The following is a 16864-nucleotide window of genomic DNA, read 5'->3' on the forward strand; positions in this document are numbered from 1 at the left end:
CCCATACCCGATCTACCTGCATGGGTTCGATGGATGAGGCAAGTGGTGGAGAGGGGTTGAAGTTGTGGTGGCTCCTCTCTTTCCTCCATTGTTGGACCCGTATGTCAGTACAATTGGCAAGGTTCATCAGGCTAGAGAGGTTCGACGGCAGTTCCCATGAGACGAGTTCATCCTTGATGGCGTTGGATAAGCCATGTAGGAACGCGTCAACCAGGGCACTCTTGTTCCAACTGCATGATGCTGCCAACGTCCGGAACTCGATTGCATAATCCGAGGTAGATCGGGACCCTTGCCGCAGCTCCATGAGCTCTCTTGCCGCCTCCTGGCCGGACAGAGAGCAGTTGAATGTTCGACTCATTTCCTCAGAGAATTCCTTGAAGCTGGAACAGGGCACGTCGGTGTTCCCCCCGTCCCCCATTCCCTGGCCTTGCCGGTGAGGATCGTGATGGTATAGGCTACCCAGGAGGTTCTGTGGGGAAAGCCAGAGGTTGAAGCTCCAAGATCAGCAAACACTGTGACAAAAAAGATCTGCAGGTACCTGGTTCTCCACTGTGGGGCTGAGGCGAAGGGAGTCTTGGTTCGTGGAGAGTGGCGGTGGTGGGAGATGAAGAAAGAAATGGCTGGGCAGGGGTAGGCATGGCTTGGGAGTGCTGGAGTTGTGTGGCTAAGAAGTTGAGTGAGTCAGACAGGGTGGCCAGGTTCTGAGTGATCTGCCTGAGTTCCTGTTGGTGGGTCCCGAGGAGGGCTCCTTGCTGCTGCATAGCTGTTCTCAGATGGTAAATTCGCTGGATCCATGTTGGCCAGAATGTACTGTTAGGGCAGACCAGGAAGTGAATGCCGGCAAGATGGACGTCCCATCCCAGATCCGGATTGCGCTGAACTGGGATATAGTAAATCTCCGGAGTGGAAGTCCGGGGCGGATCATGACAATATATATATATATATATATATATATATATATATATATATATATATATAATATGCCCTGTGATGACCTGGCGACTTGTCCAGGGTGTACCCTGCCTTTCGCCCGCAGTCAGCTGGGATAGGCTCCAGCTTGCCTGCGACCCTGTAGAAGGATAAAGCGGCTAGAGATAATGAGATGAGATTATATATATATATATATATATATATATATATATATATATATATATATATATATGTGTGTGTGTGTGTATGTGTGTGTGTGTGTGTGTGTGTAAATATATATATTTATATATATATTTACATATATCCATATGTAAATATTCATATTTACATATGGACATATGTAAATTACATTTAGGTTTTCTCAATACAAAGTGAGAAATACATTTTATTTATCTATAAGTATCAGGCATGAGCATCTAGACAGGTAACAAGGAAGCTTGTTATTGTTATTCATTATTTAAGGAGAAGGGATGGGAGTTTATGTTATACTTTTTCTCACTCCTTTTCCAATATGTATTTCTATGTATTATGTTTAAATCTGGGTGGCACGGTGGTGTAGTGGTTAACGCTGTTGCCTCACAGCAAGAAGGTCCGGGTTCGAGCCCCGTGGCTGGCAAGGGCCTTTCTGTGTGGAGTTTGCATGTTCTCCCCGTGTCCGTGTGGGTTTCCTCCGGGTGCTCCGGTTTCCCCCACAGTCCAAAGACATGCAGGTTAGGTTAACTGGTGACTCTAAATTGACCATAGGTGTGAATGTGAGTGTGAATGGTTGTCTGTGTCTGTGTCAGCCCTGTGATGACCTGGCGACTTGTCCAGGGTGTACCCCGCCTTTCGCCCGTAGTCAGCTGGGATAGGCTCCAGCTTGCCTGCGACCCTGTAGAGCAGGATAAAGCGGCTAGAGATAATGAGATGAGATGAGATGAGATGTTTAAATCTCATCTCATTATCTCTAGCCGCTTTATCCTGTTCTACAGGGTCGCAGGCAAGCTGGAACCTATCCCAGCTGCCTACGGGCAAAAGGCAGGGTACACCCTGGACAAGTCACCAGGTCATCACAGGGCTGACACATAGACACAGACAACCATTCACATCTACAGTCAATTTAGAGTCACCAGTTAACCTAACCTGCATGTCTTTGGACTGTGGGGGGAAACCGGAGCTCCTGGAGGAAACCCACAGGGAGAACATACAAACTCCGCACAGAAAGGCCCTCGCCGGCCACGGGGCTCAAACCCACACCTTCTTGCTGTGAGGCGACAGCACTAACCACTACACCACCGTGCCGCCTATGTTTAAATGTTTTGTTTTATTTTTCTTTTTATTATTTTGGTTTTCATATTCAAAATAAACACTTCAATCAATCAATCAATCAATCAATCAATCAATCAATCAATCAATCAATCATTTGCATGACTAACATTTGCAATATTTAGTTTGTATACATCTGCTAGTTGAGGATTCCCTAAGCTAACATAAGATGCTGGAAGATAAGATATTAAGATAGAATTTAGTTCTGTAATATGAATGTGTTAAATTCTGCCTTGCACTTAAGGATAGGAAATAATAACCCCCCAGACTTTCTTTTGTTTCAGTTACTTTAATTGTTTTGTTGTTAATCATTCACACTTTATGTTTCATTGATGCAAAACACAATATCAGGGTTCACATGACCAAACACAAGCTGCATTTCCTGATACAAAATAATACTGCTCAATATTAAAAATGTCTCTTCAGTGACTGTGATGGACTAGCATCTGATCCTGGATGATTTCTCCTGCTTTGTTACTGGGATACCCTCCACATAATAGGGATAGTGTTGTTACTGAAGATTAATGAATAAAAATCTTGAGTCAAAATGATGAACTACACTATTATGCCACTATTAATACACTTACCATGGATAAATATTGTAGTAATTATGGCAAACCTTATCCATGCAATCACAAACAGTACAGTGCAAATGTTTTAGCACCCTAATCATTTTAGTAACAGTATTTTATCGGTTATTGTTCATTGTATGACGTTTGCGTCATCAAATCAGTACAAAACCATTTTTGGTTTCCAAACATTACTTTTCCAAAGGAAACATTTATAGAAAAGTTACAGAAAAATGTACAAACTGTTTTTTTTAATATTCTGCCATTAATATTGTGTCAGTTCTCTTAATGTTCTGTATATTATTTACAGAAAATGTCTTTTCACAAAAGCTATTTCTGTGGTTGAAAAGGATGCAGGTGACACTTTGAGGCTTGAATAAAGCCTGGCCAAGGCTAGGACTGGCACTGAATTTTGAAGAGAAGAAGGAAACTGGCATCAATCCACACTAATAAGATCTGACAAATACTCATATGGTTGTACTCATATTGCCTTGAATGGAGTACAAAGGTTGACACCCAGTCCATATAAATATACGGTATAAAGCAGGATGCGCTGGCATTGTAATTCAGATCTGAATATGTTCAGTTTGATCTGCTAAATCCTGTAAATATAAAATATAAGTGAGATTACTACAGTTAAATAGCACCAGGGTGTGCATCCGTGTCCTTATTCACTAAAAGAACACTTGAATTATGATCAAATTTTCAGTGTTACATTAGATGAATTGTATCTATCATGTTTTTGGTGCATACGTGCATGTGCGCGTGTGTGTATGTCCACAGACAGATGCGGCTCTGATGTATGACGCGGTGCATGTTGTAGCAGTAGCCGTGCAGCAGGCGCAGCAGATCACTGTGAGCTCTCTACAGTGTAACCGACATAAGCCCTGGCGCCTTGGAGGGAGGTTCATGAGCCTCATTAAAGAGGTATGCACACCACATACGGTACATACACACATTCTTATACACACATACAGATGTACTGAATATACTGTACAAAACAATTTTAGGTATACTTCATCCAGGAATTATCCTTAATGGATTTTTAAATCAATTTTATTCAAAGTATGTTAAATCATAAATACATGGTTAAAGAAAGAAAATGTAAAACGACAGTCATGCAATAAATAGTTCTGTAGTGAAAAATTAAGGTTTACACCTAATGTTAATTTGTGATGAACTTGTCTATATTTGAATTACTTCTTATCATCAATATCATTATATTGTGTTCAGGTTATTGTGATGTTGATGAATATTGTGACATGATTTTGTGTGTCATGTACTGTATATTCATTTGTTTGCCTTGAACAGATAATCTGGATCATATTTCAAGTTCAACAATCATTTTTGCTTTCTTTATGATATCCTCTATACTTTAATTCAGTTCTGATGGTATTATCATGAGCAATTTATGCAAAGGCCAGGCACTTCCCCATCCTTTCTTCATTTATTGCACCCTCTGTCTCTTGAACTTCAACCTCTCCTTTCTTTGTTCTTCTCTGCTCAGTTCTCTGACAGCTTTGAAGTTAGACTTCAGATAGAGTTACTTAAAGAACACTGAACACAGCATCTTCTTTGTAGTGTAATGCTGTGTTGAGATGTCAGTGTGATAAACAACAGATTATGCTTTTGATCACACTTTTATTATCTCAGAGAGAGAGAGAGAGAGAGAAAGGAAGCAAGAAGGAGAGAGCAGCAGAGAGACAGCTGCATACACTGATCCCTTGCAGAAAGTGTGTTCATAGAATGTTAGTTGTTTTATTATGTACTATAGATCAGTGTTTCTCAACCACTGGGCCGTGGCCCATTAGTGGGCCATGAAGCGCCATCTAGTGGGCTGCAAATTTTTTTTCAAGTTTGAAGCCAAATACTAAATAGTTCAGGATGTCATAGTGTCCCAAATCCGGTAGCTGATTTGCCATACACTTTTCAAGTAGAATAAATACATTTGTGGGTAAATTAAGAAGAACAAGCCTTTAGTTTTGTCATATTCCTCCACTGCATTTAACCTGCGCATGCACACATACACACACACAGATAGAGAGTGCGCATTCAGAATAAATAAATATGTTTGTGGCTAAATTATATGGATCTGTGATACCTGCTGGAAGAAAAGAGCAGGGCGGATTGAGAGTCAAGCGGCTGTGGTTTGTTTAGACCTGATACTAAAACTTGTAGCGTCCTAGCAACCATCTCAAAGACATGGACAAAAAGCCCAGAAATTCCTCCTTACCCAGGCGTAAACAATACAGGATTTATCTTGTAGTGTCTTGATCCCCAAATCTTTAACCCAGCCGCATATAAAAAGTTGTTTGCCTCCATGCTCCTCCAGGTTTTCATCTGTTTGTTCATGTAGAATGATGTCTGCAGCACCAGGGAGTTTGAGATCTCGTCTCATCTCATTATCTCTAGCCACTTTATCCTTCTACAGGGTCGCAGGCAAGCTGGAGCCTATCCCAACTGACTACGGGCGAAAGGCGGGGTACACCCTGGACAAGTCGCCAGGTCATCACAGGGCAGAGTTTGAGATGTTGGGGAAATCACACACATCACATCACATTATCTCTAGCCGCTTTATCCTTCTACAGGGTCGCAGGCAAGCTGGAGCCTATCCCAACTGACTACGGGCGAAAGGCGGGGTACACCCTGGACAAGTCGCCAGGTCATCACAGGGCAGAGTTTGAGATGTTGGGGAAATCAATGGATGGATAATTTTCCAACTCATAATGAATGAATGAATAAATGAATGAATGACATTATTTAAACACAATTTTGATCAGTAGAGCTGGTGGGGTCGTGCATGTACATATACAAATAATTACAAATTCAAAAGACCAAAAATATACTCAATCCTTAAAAAAAACTTTAAATCTTTAATTCCTTTTGACTGAGAATGCCCTGCTGTCCGTAAAACCGCTGGAGATGAGTAGACTACAAACATGGACAGCTCGGACTACAACTCCCAGCACACACAGTGCCCTCTATCTCCTGCCTTCTGACTCTCAGTTGACATTCATTTCCTCATCACCTGTCTCAGTATTTAAACCCCAGTCACACAAGCACACATTGCGAAGTATTGTTCTGGTTTTTCTGTACATACCAAGCCTTGTTATTCTCTGACTACCTTTCTGCCTGTTTGACCTTTGCTAGTGTTTTCTCATTTCCTCGATTTCTATTTTGCACACGTTACTCTGTTCGCCCATCGCCTGACCCTAGCTTGTTCTTTGACTATGATTCCTGTCTCTTGTTTTGGCTTGGTTTGCTATTCTAAAGCTGTCTTCTGCCGCACATACATCCGTAAGTACCTGCGTACTCACAGGATACTTCACCAGCATGGATGTAGCAGAGGATCATAAACACACGGCTCTCAATGCACTGGGGCGACTGTTAGGAGAACATCAACAGATGCTCACCAATCTGAACACCAGGATGACGCAGCTAACAACTGTTATGTCGCAGGCCCTCCTAGCGTGCACTGAATCTCCTCCACGCTCGGCACTGCAACTCTCCGCACCAGAAAAGTTCGCTGGCAACCCTGTCACATGTAAGGGCTTCTTGTTACAATGCTCATTGTATTTTGCCACCATTCCAGATATTCCGGAAGAACACAAAATCATTAAATTTCTGTCTCTCCTCACCGGCAAAGCACTCCGCTGGGCTACAGCTGTCTGGAACAAAGATTGAAAGCCAACGGGGTCTTATTGAACAGTTCCTCTCCCTATTCAAGAAGGTATTCGATCACGAGCCCGAGGGAATCGAAGTTGGGGAAAGCCTTCTCACCAGCTCACAGGGCACCAGAAGCATCGCCAAGTATGCCCTGGATTTCAGGACTCTTGCAGCCTCCAGTGGATGGAACGACCCAGCACTCAAAGCAGTCTTTCGCCAGGGACTGCACCCTGAAATACTCAGCGAGCTGGCATGTAGGGATGAGAACCTCTCACTGGATGCGCTGATTGAACTGGCCATATGTCTAGACCAGCTATTGAAGCACAAGCTTTCGCTGCTCATGGAGAAGCAGCCAACATCGCCTCCTGAGGACCACACACCTGTAGGTGCAATAGGCTTATCAAATCAGTCTCATGTAAAAAGGGATCAGTCTCATAAATTCATTAATCATTAATTCAATTGTCTAATAGTTTATAGCTAAGCTATTAAAACCAATGGAATAACTTAGTGGTGATGTTGCTATAGTTTATTGAGGATTGTAGCTCTAATGTACAACCCCGATTCCAAAAAAGTTGGCACAAAGTACAAATTGTAAGTAAAAACAGAATGCAATGATGTGGAAGTTTCAAAATTTCATATTTTATTCAGAATAGAACATAGATGACATATCAAATGTTTAAACTAGGAAAATCTATCATTTAAAGAGAAAAATTAGGTGATTTTAAATTTCATGACAACAACACATCTCAAAAAAGTTGGGACAAGGCCATGTTTACCACTGTGAGACATCCCCTTTTCTCTTTACAACAGTCTGTAAACGTCTGGAGACTGAGGAGACAAGTTGCTCAAGTTTAGAGATAGGAATGTTAACCCATTCTTGTCTAATGTAGGATTCTAGTTGTTCACCTCTCTTAGGTCTTTTTTGTCATATCTTCCATTTTATGATGTGCCAAATGTTTTCTATGGGTGAAATATCTGGACTGCAGGCTGGCCAGTTCAGTACCCGGACCCTTCTTCTACGCAGCCATGATGCTGTAATTGATGCAGTATGTGGTTTGGCATGGTCATGTTGGAAAATGCAAGGTCTTCCCTGAAAGAGACGTCGTCTGGATGGGAGCATATGTTGCTCTAGAACCTGGATATACCTTTCAGCATTGATGGTGATTTTCTAGATTTGTAAGCTGCCCATGCCACATGCACTAATGCAACCCCATACCATCAGAGATGCAGGCTTCTGAACTGAGCGCTGATAACAACTTGGGTCATCCTTCTCCTCTTTAGTCCGAATGACACGGCGTCCCTGATTTCCATAAAGAACTTCAAATTTTGATTTGTCTGACCACAGAACACTTTTCCACTTTGCCACAGTCCATTTTAAATGAGCCTTGGCCCAGAGAAGACGTCTGCACTTCTGGATCATGTTTAGATATGGCTTCTTCTTTGAACCATAGAGTTTTAGCTGGCAACAGCGGATGGCACGGTGACTTGTGTTCACAGATAATGTTCTCTGGAAATATTCCTGAGCCCATTTTGTGATTTCCAATACAGAAGCATGCCTGTATGTGATGCAGTGCCGTCTAAAGGCCCGAAGATCACGGGCATCCAGTATGGTTTTCCGGCCTTGACCCTTATGCACAGAGATTCGTCCAGATTCTCTGAATCTTTTGATGATATTATGCACTGTAGATGATGATATGTTCAAACTCTTTGCAATTTTACACTGTTGAACTCCTTTCTGATATTGCGCCACTATTTGTCAGCACAGAATTAGGGGGATTGGTGATCCTCTTCCCATCTTTACTTCTGAGAGCCGCTGCCACTACAAGATGCGCTTTTTATTCCCAGTCATGTTAATGATCTATTGCCAATTGACCTAATGAGTTTCAATTTGGTCCTCCAGCTGTTCCTTTTTCTACCTTTAACTTTTCCAGCCTCTTATTGCCCCGTCCCAACTTTTTTGAGGTGTGTTGCTGTCATGAAATTTCAAATGAGCCAATATTTGGCATGAAATTTCAAAATGTCTCACTTTCGACATTTGATATGTTGCTATGTTCTATTGTGAATACAATATCAGTTTTTGAGATTTGTAAATTATTGCATTCCGTTTTTATTTACAATTTGTACTTTGTTCCAACTTTTTTTGGAATCGGGGTTGTAATATGTTTACTCTAGATCTATAACATTCATATAACAACCAAATGGGCAAAGGCAATTAGAATACTTACTTGGCAGAGGTTGGCATTCAGTGGGTGTTGTAGCAATAAACAGGACACAGTTTATTCCAAAGATACCATTTATTGAAATAGCTGACACGAATTAGCAAACTAATACTGATCAGATATAGCAACAATAGCAGCAAAGGAATAATTCAATATAAATGGTGATACTATGTATACAAATAAGAATCAGTAGTGCATATGATAATTAAGGCACTAATGGTGATCAGAAGTAATAAGCTATATACAAGTTTACAGTGTAGGGGTGAGTGGATGTTAAAAGGTGATAGGGAAATCACGTGTGTGTGTGTGTGTGTGTGTGTGTGTGTGTGTGTGTGTGTGTGTGTGTGTGAGAGAGAGAGAGAGAGAGAGAGAGTGTTTTATGTAAGAGTGTGTGTATGGGATGCGAATGGAATGCGCGAACCCTGTGCTAGGCCACACCCAGAAGGGGGAGAGTCAACCCAGGAAAAGCATCCAAAAAGAAGAAACAAAAGAATCTGTAGTTTAAACTAGTCTCGTCTAGGCCTTAAACCCAAACTTCTACTTAACCCTTAGCTACTCCTGAAATCCCAATGTTGAGGAGTGGAGTACGACAGAGGGAGTTAATAAGAGAGTGAGAGAATGCATGCACGATCTAACTAAATACAGATAGTAAACAAAGTAAATCAAACAACATGTGGTCTAAGACCGACTTTCATGTGAATCAAAATGCGTACATTTAAACCATAAATGAATTCAAATAAACAACACTCTTCACATTAACTAGTCACAACTAAGACTAACAATTGCCCAGATGCCAGCCTTACTTGAGATCGCTCTTGTTAGTGACTGAAAGTGTGCCTTCTGTTATCCGAAGACAGCGCGGAGCGCAGGTCCAGGGAGAAAGCAGTTCTGTTCCTTTTACTTTACAGCTCGTCAGCTGAAGATCTTCGGTGTTCCGTTGGTTGTCTGATGATCTGGAAGGAATCTTGTTTATAGTTCGTCAACATTGAGAAAGGGAACAGGGATCTTTTCTCTTTGAAATACTGCATGGGCTGCAGTAACTAACCGGTTCAGTTATTATTACCACTCTGCGAAGGTTAAATACGTTGAACTTTGGCTAAAGGTCCGGTATCAATAGCTCATTCTTTGTCCTTTGTCCTTCTGTAGCACCGATGCACAACTTCTCTTTCACCTGTGGAATCCACCACCAGAGAGAAAGAATTTCGATTTCACCACGGGTTTTAAGCACAGTCGTGACGTCACTGTATTTGGTATCTGGTATCATCTCTGTATCCAATCCCATTACAGGAAGTCAGAAGAATGGGCAGAGATAGAACATGGCGTCGAGTACAGGGATTGGTGTGTTCGATGCTGTACAGTGGAAGGGGGAAGATTACTATGGCTACAGCATGGCAGTCCATCCCTACATCCCCCCTTTTGGTCTCAAGACTGGGGTTCTTCCATAATCCTTGAGAGCAACAGAAGGCTGTATAGTCCATGTCCGTAGTCCACTCACGCTCTTTCGGTCCTGAAAACATTAGCAGTTTATACATGCTTGGGCATCCGGGCACATATAAGGCTGTGAGCATCTGGGCAAATATGTCTACTATTCGTGTAACTAAGCAACACTAGATAAGTATGAGGTATTCCACACTTTAAAAGGTTATATTTCAAGTACATTTTCAAATACATTCAACACATTTCAAGTATAATTTCAAGTGTACCTGGAAAGAGAAACAAAGAGGTGTTAGTTATAGGAGTTAGCAAGCCTACTCTTTGGGAAGGTTAGTGGCGGCCTGCAATGAGGGGGGTGTACCGGACACTGCAGCACTTCCAGCTGTCAGGTACATTGACTATGGAGTCAAGTTTGGCTTGTAGTATTTGTATGTGTTTGTATAGCATGTACGCAATTCCTGCCATGGTAACCCAGCCACTGAGGAGGAGTCCCAGGGCAACCAGACTGACAGGATGTCCTAGATTAGATGACTGTCTGCCTAATTGGTTTGAGAATATGTTTTTAGTCCAGCTGGTTCCAGATTGAACCTTACCATTTTTGTCCCTTCAGCCAGGAGCTGCTGTTGAAGGGTGTCATCAATGTTCAGGTCGTGACCTTGGAATGCATCTATCATTTCAATTTCGGTCTCATATCTATCAGGGTTGAGGTGATGTAACACAATATCATCTATATGAATGGTAGCTCCCTGTGGGACATTCAGGAACACCGTCTGGTTGGGAATTTTCATCCGAGTGACTGTGTCATGCCGGATGTAAGACATCAGGATTTCAGTGTTTGGGGTGTTAACTATCCATCGATTACCTACCCTTTCTACCCTAGTTTCAGTGCTCTCATCCTCGATGGACATACTACCGATGCACTTTTGTTAAGGGGCATCAGTTCTCAGTCCACACAAATGCTCAGTTGTGTCCCTAATGAATGGGTTGCTTGGGCAGACCCAGTGTGTATCTTAGGTGGAGGTGCACATGTTCAAGTTAGGGATGAGGTAGCGAGATGGATTGTCATCGTGGTACGCTAACATGGGTGGTGTTTTGATATGTATGTGGAAGTTGTCTTTCCAGAAGCCTATGTTTAGGACAGATTTCAACCTACAGATGTTCTGTCTCTCAATGGTGGGTAGATTAAGTATGAATCCTATTTCCAGGTTTTGCGGGTTAACAAATATGGGAATAGCACTGCCAAGACTATATGCCAGGTGTACTTGTGAGGTATACACATTAGTGGTGATAGTAGCTTTCAGTATGTTCTCAACCATGCTAAGAGGAACTAAGTAAGGAGGGATTTTTCACCACTTAAGTTGTTAACTGAGCTACTAACTTCTCTCAGCAAGTCCTGCATCAGATCTCTAATTATACACACATAGGTTATATCTGACTGTACAATTCCTGACAATGTGTCTAAAGCATACAGGGTGTTATTTATTAATGCTGAGTGCATGTTGACTGTGAGAATGGTTCCCTGCAGGGTTCTGCCTAGGCCCTGCAGCTGGTCCTGTGGACAAGCAGTCTCTGTTGGATTTCTGTGTGAATACTTAATGGTGGTGCATGCCTATGGGATTAGCAACGCATGCAACGTAAAAAAAAGGTGGAGTGAGGCCGCTATGGGCTACCCACCCCCCTTTGGACTGGGGGAGCATTTATATGACGTAGCAAGCTGCTTCTTGATGTCAGCCACGAGCTCCTTTAAGGTTTCTATTTCTGCCCTAAGTTGGCCCTTGGGTTCAGTCTCATTGCCTTTGAACCCGCACTGGAGGCCATAACTGGACCGATCATCTGGTCTCCTATCAAAATGATTTCTCTGCAGCTCATTGGGGTAACAATCTTGTTGTCGATTACTCTGCTCCTGGTGGGTCGGTTCCCTTCGTGGGTGGCGGCCATCCGGCTTGCTCAGGTCATTAGTACCATAACCAACAGCTCTCCTGGGCTCGCTTCGCTGGCTTTTCCACCTGCCCTGTTGGTGATTTTGTGGGAAGCAGTTTTGGGTGGTTGGTTTTCCGGTTGACCCTTCTGACAGAACTTTGCAGCCCTCTAATTCCAACAGTGCGCTACCCTGAGATTGTACGTTGAGCACCCTTACGTCCTCATCCAGTTTGTCGGTTGGGCACACAACTGTCTCCCATGTCATCTGGGCCATCTGTCTGATTTCCTGCATTGTTTTCTCACATTGTCGGCACATTAGCATAATGTGAGTGTGCGCACATGGGTGAAGGTTGTGCAGAAACAAGGATCTGAAACCTCAGTCTTCTTCCAGGCCTGGTGCATTTCTGCCTTGGAAGTAGGCATTCCTCAGTACTCTCATGGGGGTTCTGCTCATTTATGCTTAATTTGAATGGTGCTGATGGTCACCAATGTCTCATCTGTGCAAGTTGAGTACTCTTTGCACAGAACCTTGTGGAATCTGGAGTACTTGTCGCGGATACGGGACGGCTGGGTTTCAATGAACGCATGAACGCTTCTACTGGTTGTCTTCCAGATAAGCTTCAATTTCTCCCTTGGTGTGGCTTGGGGCAGGTCAGAGAGGCAATGTTCCACTTCCCTGAGGTAATCTTCAATGTTGGAATTGCGGCTGTCGGGGTTGAATCGCTCAATGTCCTTTGCAAAGGAGTCAAGCTGGTGCATACGGAGGCCAGGGGAACAGTTCCTTTGTGTCCTCCTGGACCTTTGGGGAGGTTCGCTCTCTGAGCTACTTGATGATGAGTTTGATGGAGGGGGATACCTCACATAGTACTCATCAGAAGAGGAGGAGGAAGAGAATGAGTGTTCTTAGGTGGGGTTTACCACCAAATACTTCTTATTCTTCTTCTCCCTTTTAATGGTCAGGAGCTTTGGGGGCCCCTCAAGTGCAGGTGGGCGTGATTCCGCTCCACTGGGATTGTGGGAGGGGGCAGCAACCTGGCGCTTTGGTTTGGAAAGCGGGGGCATTTGGTGACCGACCAAGAAATCTTCGAAGTCTGTGTTCGACTCGGCCCCTCTCCCAGCTCCTGGCTCTGTTTCTGCCTTTGCCTCCATGGATGGTGCCTGAAGCACTGCTTGGGCCCTGGCGCACATTTTGCGACTTTCTTCCTGGGCCTGGTCGTTGGCAGCTTTCCTGCTAGACCATTCAGCTAGCTGGAGTCTATTGGCACACTCCTCTAACAAATCATTGGTAAGCTTGAGTTCATCCCGCAGGGTCTGATTCATTGCATCTAGCTGGTCACGGCTAGCACTCCACTCCTTGTTCTCCCCCCAGAGCGTTTCCAGCTCCAAATGGGTATGTTGGTGATGGAGCAGAAATAACTTGCCTACCACCTCTTGGATGATGATGACACCATGTTGGGGATTCTGCACGTATTGTATCAAGCTGTCATTCTCTGTCTGACACTCATCCTGGGTTAATTGCCCAAGTTCTTCCCTTTTCTTAGGAGAGATTTTGAGGAGATCAGAGACGAGGTCAGAGAGGGGAATAGGTTCCAGAGGAGGAAGGCTATCCTCCTCACCTCCTGACATATGTGGGGTACTACGGTGGCTCATCCTGACTGCCTGGTTCGGGCACAGACCTACACCTGACGAGCTAGTGACATGGGCACTATTTCTCAGTCTACCCCTTTTAATGTAAAATAATGTCATGGCTATGAGGCGACAACAGACAGGCTGTGCTCAAACAGCGAAAATAAGAAAATGCACAGGTGACGCTTCTAACCTGTGGTTCTTGTTTACTATCACTCTCTCTCAAAATATACCAACTAACTATGACAACTGTACTTGTTTCTACCAGTGGCTACTGGTGGTACAGTCACTTACTCCCTACTAGCTGTGTTTATAGTATGACTGAAGACTGTTAGTTAAACAACACTATCACTACACTGCAATTAGCCCAAAATACACTTTGTTATAGCCTTGGCAATTCCGCTTGACTAGCCTATTACTGAGTAGAGGCCTGGAATGGCTCAACATTAAATTTATCCGTTATTGCTACAAAAATCACTGAAGCCAACAATACCAATCCTCACACAGGACACCAAAATATGTAGGTGCAATAGGCTTATCAAATCAGTCTCATGTAAAAAGGGATCAGTTTCATAAATTCATTAATCATTAATTCAAGTGTCTAATAGTTTATAGCTAAGCTATTAAAATTAATGGAATAACTTAGTGGTGAAGGGGCAGGACGGTGGTGTAGTGGTTAGCGCTGTCGCCTCACAATAAGAAGGTCCAGGTTCGAGCCCTGTGGCCGGCGAGGGCCTTTCTGTGCGGAGTTTGCATGTTCTCCCCGTGTCCGCGTGGGTTTCCTCCGGGTGCTCCGGTTTCCCCCACAGTCCAAAGACATGCAGGTTAGGTTAACTGGTGACTCTAAATTGACCGTAGGTGTGAATGTGAGTGTGAATGGTTGTCTGTGTCTATGTGTCAGCCCTGTGATGACCTGGCGACTTGTCCAGGGTGTACCCCACCTTTCGCCCGTAGTCAGCTGGGATAGGCTCCAGCTTGCCTGTGACCCTGTAGAAGGATAAAGTGGCTAGGGATAATGAGATGAGATGAACTTAGTGGTGATGTTGCTATAGTTTATTGAGTATTATAGCTCTAATGTAATATGTTTACTCTAGATCTATAACATTCATATAACAACCAAATGGGCGAAGGCAATTAGAATACTTACTTGGCAGAGGTTGGCATTCAGTGGGTGTTGTAGCAATAAACAGGACACAGTTTATTCCAAAGATACCATTTATTGAAATAGCTGACACGAATTAACAAACTAATACTGATCAGATATAGCAACAATAGCAGCCAAGGAATAATTCAATATAAATGGTGATACCATGTATACAAATAAGAATCAGTAGTGCATATGATAATTAAGGCACTAATGGTGATCAGAAGTAATAAGCTATATACAAGTTTACAGTGTAGGGGTGAGTGGATGTTAAAAGGTGATAGGGAAATCATGTGTTTATGTGTGTGTGTGTGTGTGTGTGTGTGTGTGTGTGTGTGTGTGTGTGTGTGAGAGAGAGAGTGTGTGTGTAAGAGTGTGTGTATGGGATATGAATGGAATGCGTGAACCCTGTGCCAGGCCGTGCCCAGAAGGGGGAGGGTCAACCCAGGAAGAGCACTCAAAAAGAAGAAACAAAAGAATCTGTAGTTTAAACTAGTCTCGTCTAGGCCTTAAACCCAAACTTCTACTTAACCCTTAGCTACTCCTGAAATCCCAATGTTGAGGAGTGGAGTACGACAGAGGGAGTTAATAAGAGAGTGAGAGAGAGAGAATGCATGCACGATCTAACTAAATACAGATAGTAAACAAAGTAAATCAAACAACACGTGGTCTAAGACCGACTTTCATGTGAATCAAAATGCATACATTTAAACCATAAATGAATTCAAATAAACAACACTCTTCACATTAACTAGTCACAACTAAGACTAACAATTGCCCAGATGCAAGCCTTACTTGAGATCGCTCTTGTTAGCAACTGAAAGTGCGCCTTCTGTTATCCAAAGACAGTGCGGAGTGCAGGTCCAGGGAGAAAGCAGTTCTGTTCCTTTTACTTTACAGCTCGTCAGCTGAAGATCTTCAGTGTTCCATTGGTCATCTGATGATCTGGAAGGAATTTTGTTTATACTTCATCAACGTTGAGAAAGGGAACAGGGATCCGGTTGCCTTTTCTCTTTGAAATACTGCATGGGATGCAGTAACTAACCGCTTCAGTTATTATTACCACTCTGCGAAGGTCAACTACATTGAAGGGGGAAGATTACTATGGCTACGGCATGGCAATCCATCCCTACACACCCATGGAGCTGTCACGCACACGGTTGTCCCATGCTGAGCGTGCCAGAAAGCGCAAGGAGGGTTTGTGCTTCTACTGTGGGAGCGCCAGTCATGACATCCAACACTGCCCAGTTCAACCTGCCTGGGGAACCTCAACCGAGAGACCTGTTCTAGCCCAAAGTCCGGTGAGAAAACTTTACTCTAAATCCTTCAAAATCCCAGTGTTTCTGAAGATGGTGTCCTCCACTTATGTCCTATCCGCCTTCATAGATTCAGGAGCAGAGGGGAACTTCATCAGAGAAGCCCTCATGCAAAAGCTCAACCTGCCAGTCACCTCTCTGCAAAGTGCGCTTAGCATCCGGACTATAGACAGCAGACCCATAGGCAATGGTCTAGTCACATCACGGACACAGTCGCTGCAGACACAAGTGGGGGCCCTACATCATGAACTAATCTCTTTGTACATCATGACCACTGATCATCATGATATCTTCCTCAGCTACCCCTGGTTACAAATGCATGATCCCCTCATCTCATGGCAGAACAAGGAGATACTCCAGTGGTCACCTACGTGCTTTCAGAGCTGCCTCTCTCATCCCCAACTCATCGTTTCCTCCACCTCAATTGAGCGCCTGCTCCCTGACTCCATGGACAATGTTCTAGAATGCAACCAGGATCTTTCTGAGGTCTTCAGCAAGGGGAAGGCCTGTGGACTACCACAGCGTAGGCCCTGTGACTGCACCATTGAGCTGTTGCCAGGCATGGTGCTACCACGAGGTCGCATGTATCCCCTTTCCCAGAAAGAACATGCTGCCATGGAAGAGTACATCCAGGATGCTCTCAAACAAGGTTACATCCGGCCATCAAAATCTCCTGCCATGGCCGGCTTCTTCTTCATGGAGAAATGAGGAGGTGGACTTTGGCCCTGCATAGAC

At 43.6% G+C, this 16864-nt stretch overlaps 1 protein-coding gene across 1 annotated transcript in view; it reads left to right on the forward strand.

The window, feature by feature from the left end:
* LOC132869568 (glutamate receptor ionotropic, kainate 2) overlaps positions 1-16864 on the forward strand; it is a 219363-nt gene that overhangs the window by 156800 nt on the left and 45699 nt on the right. The window contains exon 7 of the mRNA XM_060902809.1: positions 3588-3731. Coding sequence (XP_060758792.1) covers positions 3588-3731 — 144 coding nt within the window. The remainder of the gene's footprint in view (positions 1-3587; positions 3732-16864) is intronic.

The sequence above is a fragment of the Neoarius graeffei genome, chromosome 21, assembly GCF_027579695.1.
Source record: "Neoarius graeffei isolate fNeoGra1 chromosome 21, fNeoGra1.pri, whole genome shotgun sequence".
Taxonomy (NCBI): Eukaryota; Metazoa; Chordata; class Actinopteri; order Siluriformes; family Ariidae; genus Neoarius; species Neoarius graeffei.